Here is a 7964-nt window from a genome sequence, read left to right on the forward strand (position 1 = left end):
GCCCAGGAGTTGGAGGTTGCCGTGAGCTGTGATGCCATGGCATTCTACCCAGGGGGACAGCTTGAGGCTCTGTCTCAAAAAAAAAAAAAAGTTGCAGACCTGATGTGGTACAAAGTATGAGTTTCACGTAGCTGTGCTCTTATTGTGTACCCAAGGCAAGTCAGCCGCTGAGAGGCTCTGTCTCTCTATCTATAAAATGGAGACAGTAACATCTCCTTCCCAAAGCTGTCATGAAGAACATCATGAGAACATGAGTGTTGTGAGGCTCCTGCATGCCCCTGTGATGCACTTGTGCTCTTTTCTCTCTCCTTCAATCCTCATGAGAATCTTTTTTGTTTTTTTATTGAGACAGAGGTCTCACTTTGTTGCTCTTGGTAGAGTGCTGTATTGTTGCAGCACTTCAAACTTTTGGGCTCAAGTGATTTTCTTGCCTCAGCCTCCTTAATAGCTGGTACTACAGGTGCCTGCCTGCCACAGCACCCAGCTGTTTTTTTTTTTTTTTAGGAGGCCTGGGCTGAGTTCAAACCCACCAGCCCCAGTGCATTTGGTTGCCCTAACAACTGAGCTACGCGTGCCCCCCTCTCCTGTGAATCTTTTATCATCCCCATTTTTATAGGTGAGGAAACAGAGGTTCAGAGAAGTTAACTGATCTACAACCCCTTTCTGCAATGTCAGGCTGCAGAGCCCTGGATGAGAGGAATCATTGGCAGTGGCGATGGGGGTTGTGGGCTGCTCTGGGGAACAGAGCACCAGCCACACCTTGATATGGGGGTTTCAAGCAAGCTGACCACCCGGTGTGAACATCTTTGGAACTTTTTCTCTAGGCTGTGTGACTGAGATTCCTGACAAGAGAGACTGAGGGGAAGAGAGGAAGGAGGGGCGGGCTCCTGGCAAGGCATCCGCTCCAGAACAGAATCCTGCAAAGGTCAGTAGGAGAAGGGAGGGCTGGGACAGGGGCATGTGGGGATCCCAAGTGGTTTGGGGAGGCTGGGGCCCAGTTGAAGGGACAAGGGGCTGGTCATCTCTTGGTCTCCATTCTGTCTTCTCCGCTGTGCCTTGGGAGAATGCCCACAGTGGACAGACGTGAGGCAGGTGGGTGGGGGCAGGTGCATCAGAAAGAGTGCTCCACTCTTTGCAAGTTCACACCACAGAAGTTCATGGTTTTCTCATCCCCTTGTGTCCTAGCATCCCCACTGACCTGAGCTCCATTTTCTCACCTCATCCCAGATGGAGAAGGAGGAAGAGACAACCCGGGAACTGCTGCTGCCCAACTGGCAGGGCAGCGGCTCCCACGGGCTGACCATCACCCAGAGGGATGACGGTGTCTATGTACAGGAGGTGATGCAGAACTCCCCTGCGGCCCGCACTGGGGTGGTCAAGGAGGGTGAGTCACCCCAGAGTGCTGACTGGATGCTGGGGGTTGGGGCAGGTGAGGGTGCCAGAAGGACGCACAGGAGCAAGGAGCAGGCAGAAGTGGAGAATTGGGCTTCCTGGTCCCAGTGGCATCAGGATGGTCAGTACCTAAGCCCTTCCCTCCCTTGCCCACTCTGTATCCCTTGCTTGTGGTCCTCAGGAGGGGCCGTTGTGTCGGGTAGGGGGGCCTAGTCTTCAGATCCAAATCCACTGCCCATGAGCTTTGCAGATTTGGGGAAATTAGTTGGCCTATCTAAGCCTCTGTACAATGGGTATTACCCTCTCCATCTTGCAGGGTGGTTAAGAGGGTTAAATGCAAGTCAGTACAAGTGCCCAGCATATGGTGGCTGTTTTGTTTTCCTGAGATCTTGTGGGTCTTACCTGCTCTTGCCTCTCCTTGCCCAGGGGACCAGATTGTGGGTGCCACTATCTACTTTGACAACCTGCAGTCAGGCGAGGTGACCCAGCTGCTAAACACCATGGGGCACCATACGGTGGGCCTGAAGCTGCACCGCAAGGGGGACCGTTCCCCTGAGCCTGGCCAGACCTGGACACATGAAGTCTTCAGCTCCCGCAGCTCTGAAGTGGTTCTGGTGAGTGCCTTGCTGGCCTGTCTGTGCCCTGAGCTGCCCCCGGCCATACTGGCCTGTTGGTTAAGTCCCGAGCCTTCTGTCTGCCTCCTGGACTTCTCTTAAAAATCCTTCTCCTCCTCCCACCTGTCTGCCCTGTCTTGAACCCCTGGCCAGCTTTTCTGTTCCTGCTCATGTGTGGCATATGGCTAATGCTGCCCTATGCGTCTTCCATCAATCTTTTCAGAGTGCCCTGGGCCACAGTGTGGGAACTGACTCATGCAGCCTGGTCCTAGATGCCAGGGGGAAGGTCAGCTGCTTTGCAAGGATTTTAGAAATGACCTCACAGATGCCCAACTCTGGCTCACAGAAACCATTTTTCTCCTTACAGAGAGGCCCAAAATCATTCTGTGAGTCAAAAGCTGGGCAGGAAAGTGCCTGGGGGAAAATGCTTCCTTCTGATGGCTTGTTTGTTTAGCAAATAGTGAGTCCTCCAAGTGAGGGCACTAACCCAAGTATAACCAGTCTTTTAGGCTCCACAAGTATTTTCCAGAGTGTGATGGGCCCCTGGGAAGATTCCCTTCCTGGTTAAATAAATAAATCAGTGGGTTGAGAGTTGGGAGTTGAAGGACCTGTTCTTCTGGGGTGGCATCCCATTTTGAAACTCTAATTGATTAGAAATCCTTCTCCCAAACTGCACAGTCCAGGAATATGCCCCCTCCCCCAAATAATTCCTGTTTTCCTCCTGTGATATGGCTGTCAGCCCCTTTCTTCAGTCCCTTGTGCTCTGCCCCAGAAGGCTCCATGGACCTCTGTTCTGGTCCCAGCTTCTCTGGGAAACAGGCACCCATGTTGTCGTCTGGGCTGTGGCCGGGCATCTGGTAACTTAGGCATAGCCTGCTGCAACCTCTGCCGGCGTGTCTTTCTGCAGAGCGGGGATGATGAGGAGTACCAGCGTATCTACACCACGAAGATCAAGCCTCGGCTGAGGTCGGAGGATGGAGTGGAAGGGGACCCTGGGGAGACCCAGAGCCGCACCATCACAGTGACCAGAAGGGTCACGGCCTACACTGTGGATGTGACTGGCCGAGAAGGAGCCAAGGACATTGACATCAGCAGCCCTGAATTTAAGATCAAGATCCCAAAGCATGAACTGACTGAAATCTCCAACATGGACGTGGAGACCCAGTCAGGGAAGACAGTGATCAGACTGCCCTCAGGCTCAGAGGCAGTCTTTCCAGCCACAGGCTCTGCTGTGGAGATCCAAGCAGGGGCCATTTCTGCTTCAGGACCAGAGCTCCAAGGTGCTGGCCACTCAAAGCTCCAGGTCACCATGCCTGGGATAAAGGTGGGAACCTCCAGTGTCAATGTTAGCACGAAGGGCATAGACTTGGGTGGCAGAGGAGGGGTCCAAGTACCAGTAGCGGACGTTTCACCTTCTCTTGGGGGTGGGGCAGTGGAAGTGCAGGGCCCATCCCTTGAGAGTGATGATAATGAGAAAATTAAAATTCCCACTGTGAAGGTACCAAAATTTGGTGTCTCGACAGGGCCTGAGGGCCAGGTGCCAGAGGCCAGGCTAAGTGTTTCTGCACCTGAATTCTCTATGGGGCACCAGGGCAGCAGGCCAGGCATTACTGTCAGTGGGAACATCCAGGCCCCTCAGCCGGAAGTCAGTGCCTCCTCTGCCAATTTTGAGGGGCTTAAAGGGAAGCTGAAGGGCCCCCAAATCACTGAGCCATCACTTGAAGGTGACCTAGGCTTGAAAGGTGCCAAGCCACAGGGGGACATTGGGGTACACACCTCTGCTCCCCAAATTGAGGGCAGCATCACTGGCCCTAATGTGGAAGTTTCTGTTCCTGATGTTGATGTTCATGGGCCTGGGAGCAAAATGCATGTGCCCAAAATGGAAGTCCCCAAATTCTCTGTATCTGGTTCAAAAGGAGAGGGAGCTGGCGTTAAGGTGACCATGCCCACAGGTGAAGTGACTCTTCCTGGGGTCTCTGGGGATGTCAGTCCACTTGAGATTGCTACTGGTGGGCTGGAAGGGAAGATGGAAGGTGCTAAAGTCAAGACTCCTGAAATGATTATTCAAAAACCTAAAATTTCTATGCAGGACATAGATCTGAGCTTCGGGTCCTCTAAACTGAAAGGAGATATTAAAGTTTCTGCTCCTGGGGTGAAAGGTAATGTTAAAGTGCCTCAAGTGGCAGTTAAAGGCTCCAGAGTGGATATAGAGACACCAAACCTGGAGGGGACCTTGACAGGCCCCAACCTTGGCAGTCCTTCTGGGAAAACAGGAACCTGTAGGATCTCTATGGCAGATGTAGACTTAAGTGCTACTGTACCTAAAGTGAAAGGGGGTGTAGATGTCACACTCCCAAAAGTAGAAGGGAAAGTCCCTGAAGTTGATGTCAAAGGGCCTAAAGTGGATGTCAGTGCTCCAGATGTGGAAGTTCATGGCCCCGAATGGAACCTGAAAATGCCCAAGATGAAAATGCCCAAGTTCAGCACTCCAGGAGTCAAAGGTGAAAGCCCAGATGTAGACGTGACTCTACCCACAGGAGATGTCATTATTTCAGGGCCTAAGGTCAATGTGGAAGCCCCAAATGTCAACATGGAAGATCTGGGTGTCAAACTTGTAGGCCCTGATATTAAACTGCCTGATGTGAGTGTCAAGACACCAAAAGCCTCTATGCCTGATGTAGATTTGCATTTTAAAGGCACAAAGGTAAAGGGGGAATATGATGTCACAGTACCAAAGCTTGAAGGAGAACTGAAAGGCCCAAAAGTGGACATTGATGCCCCAAATGTGGATGTTCATAGCCCAGATTGGCACTTGAAGATGCCCAAGATGAAAATGCCCAAATTCAGTGTGCCAGGGTTCAAAGCTGAGGGCACAGGAGTGGATGTGAATCTGCCCAAGGCTGATGTGGACATTTCTGGGCCCAAGGTGGATGTTAGTGCTCCAGAGGTTAGCATTGAGGGACCAGAAGGGAAATTGAAAGGACCTAAGTTTAAGATGCCTGAGATGAATATCAAAGTCCCAAAGATCTCCATGCCAGATGTGGACTTACATTTGAAAGGCCCTAATGTAAAGGGAGAATATGATGTTACAATGCCCAAGGCTGAAGGTGAAATTAAAGTTCCTGATGTTGAACTTAAAAGTGCCAGAGTTGACATTGATGCCCCAGATGTGGATGTTCAAGGACCAGACTGGCACCTGAAGATGCCCAAGGTGAAAGTGCCCAAGTTCAGCACACCTGGTTTCAAAGCAGAGGGCCCAGAAGTGGATGTGAACCTGCCTAAGGCTGACATTGATATCTCAGGACCCAAGGTGGATGTTGAAGTTCCAGATGTGAATATTGAAGGACCTGAGGGAAAGCTGAAGGGTTCCAAGTTTAAGATGCCAGAGATGAACATCAAGGCCCCCAAGATCTCCATGCCTGATGTGGATTTACATATGAAAGGTCCCAAGGTGAAAGGAGAGTATGATGTAACAGTACCAAAGCTGGAAGCAGACCTGAAAGGCCCAAAAGTAGATGTCAGTGCCCCAGATGTTGAAGTGCATGGTCCTGATTGGAACCTGAAGATGCCAAAGATTAAAATGCCCAAATTTAGCATGCCCAGTCTCAAAGGAGAGACCCCAGAATTAGATGTGAACCTGCCCAAGGCAAATGTGGACATTTCTGCACCAAAGGTAGATATTACTGCTCCAGATCTGAGCCTTGAAGGACCAGAAGGGAAGTTGAAAGGTCCTAAGTTTAAGATGCCTGAGATGCACTTCAGAGCTCCTAAGATGTCTCTACCAGATGTTGACCTGGATCTTAAAGGACCCAAAATGAAAGGAAGCCTAGATATATCCGCACCAAAAATAGAGGGTGAAGTGAGTGTTCCAGATGTGGACATGAAGGGTCCCAAGGTAGACATTAAAACACCAGATGTGGATGTTCAGGGCCAAGACTGGAGCCTAAAAATGCCAAAGATGAAAATGCCCAAGTTCAGCATGCCCAGCCTCAAAGCAGAAGGCCCAGAAGTGGATATGAACTTGCCTAAGGCTGACATTGACATCTCAGTACCCAAGGTTGACACTGAGGTCCCAGATGTGAGCCTTGAAGGTCCAGAAGGGAAGCTGAAGGGTCCTAAGTTTAAGATGCCTGAGATGCATGTCAAAGCTCCCAAGATTGCCATGCCTGATGTGGACTTAGACTTGAAAGGCCCCAAAGTCAAAGGGGATGTGGATATATCTGTTCCTCAGATAGAAGGTCAAGTGAAAGTACCAGATGTTGACATCAAAGGGCCCAAAGTGGACATTAATGCTCCAGATGTGGATGTTCATGGCCCAGATTGGAACTTGAAAATGCCCAAGATGAAAATGCCCAAGTTCAGCATGCCCAGTTTCAAAGCAGAGGGCCCTGAAGTAGATGTGAACCTGCCCAAGGCTGATGTTGTTGTCTCAGGACCAAAGGTGGATATTGAAGGCCCTGATGTAAGTCTTGAGGCTCCTGAAGGGAAGTTGAAAGGCCCCAAGTTTAAGATGCCAGACATGCACTTTAAGGCGCCCAAGATCTCCATGCCTGATGTGGACTTACACTTGAAAGGCCCCAAAGTCAAAGGGGATGTGGATGTATCTGTGCCCCAGATAGAAGGTGAAGTGAAAGTGCCAGATGTTGACATCAAAGGGCCCAAAGTGGACATTAATGCCCCAGATGTGGATGTTCGTGGCCCTGACTGGAACCTGAAGATGCCCAAGATGAAAATGCCAAAGTTCAGCGTGCCTGGTTTCAAAGCAGAAGGTACAGAAGTAGATGTCAACTTGCCCAAAGCAGACATTGATGTTTCAGGACCCAAGGTGGACATTGAAACCCCTGATGTGAGCCTTGAGGGTCCAGAAGGGAAGCTGAAGGGTCCCAAGTTTAAGATGCCAGAGATGCACTTCAAGGCCCCCAAGATCTCCATGCCTGATGTAAACCTGAATCTTAAGGGGCCCAAACTAAAGGGAGATATGGATGTATCTTTGCCTGAGGTAGAAGGTGAAGTGAAAGTGCCAGATGTTGACATTAAAGGGCCCAAAGTTGACATTAGTGCTCCAGATGTTGGCGTCCATGGTCCAGACTGGCACCTGAAGATGCCCAAGGTGAAAATGCCCAAGTTCAGCATGCCTGGCTTCAAAGGAGAGGGTCCAGAAGTACATGTAAACCTGCCCAAGGCCGACATTGATGTCTCAGGATCCAAGGTGGATGTTGAAGTTCCAGATGTGAATATTGAAGGTCCAGATACAAAACTAAAAGGTCCCAAATTTAAGATGCCAGAAATGAATATAAAGCCTCAGAAAATATCCATGCCTGATGTTGGTTTGCATTTGAAAGGTCCTAAAATGAAAGGAGATTATGATGTTACAGTTCCAAAAGTAGAGGGAGAGATTAAAGCTCCTGATGTTGATGTCAAAGGACCAAAAGTTGACATTAATGCACCAGATGTGGAAGTTCATGGTCCAGATTGGCACCTGAAGATGCCCAAGGTGAAAATGCCCAAGTTCAGCATGCCTGGTTTCAAAGGAGAGGGCCCAGAAGTGGATGTGAACCTGCCTAAGGCTGACATTGATATCTCAGGACCCAAGATGGACATTGATGCTGCAGATGTGAACCTTGAAGTTCCAGAGGGAAAACTAAAGGGCCCTAAATTCAAGATGCCAAGCATGAATATACAGACACACAAAATCTCTATGCCTGATGTTGGACTTAATCTGAAAGCCCCCAAACTGAAAACTGATGTAGATGTTTCTTTTCCCAAAGTGGAAGGAGACTTGAAAGGTCCTGAAATTGATGTCAAGGCACCTAAGCTGGATGTTAATGTTGGTGATATTGATATTGAATGTCCAGAAGGAAAGTTGAAAGGCCCCAAGTTTAAGATGCCAGACATGCACTTTAAGACCCCCAAGATCTCCATGCCTGATGTGGACTTACATTTGAAAGGCCCCAAAGT

At 49.8% G+C, this 7964-nt stretch overlaps 1 protein-coding gene across 9 annotated transcripts in view; it reads left to right on the forward strand.

The window, feature by feature from the left end:
- The window catches only part of AHNAK (AHNAK nucleoprotein), a 97870-nt gene that overhangs the window by 12933 nt on the left and 76973 nt on the right, over positions 1-7964 (forward strand). For 3 of the 9 annotated variants that reach the window (XM_023518444.1, XM_023518450.1, XM_023518447.1), the window contains exons 2-5: positions 825-925; positions 1228-1384; positions 1819-2006; positions 2914-4788. In XM_023518444.1, coding sequence (XP_023374212.1) covers positions 1228-1384; positions 1819-2006; positions 2914-4788 — 2220 coding nt within the window. In that variant the 5' untranslated portion in view covers positions 825-925. Of the gene's footprint in view, positions 1-824; positions 926-1227; positions 1385-1818; positions 2007-2913; positions 6947-7964 lie in introns of all 9 variants that reach the window. The other 6 variants (XM_023518446.1, XM_012810645.2, XM_023518449.1 and 3 more) reach the window with 5 other exon arrangements.

This window comes from Otolemur garnettii, unplaced genomic scaffold (genome assembly GCF_000181295.1).
Source record: "Otolemur garnettii isolate 467f Iridium unplaced genomic scaffold, OtoGar3 scaffold00140, whole genome shotgun sequence".
NCBI lineage: Eukaryota > Metazoa > Chordata > Mammalia > Primates > Galagidae > Otolemur > Otolemur garnettii.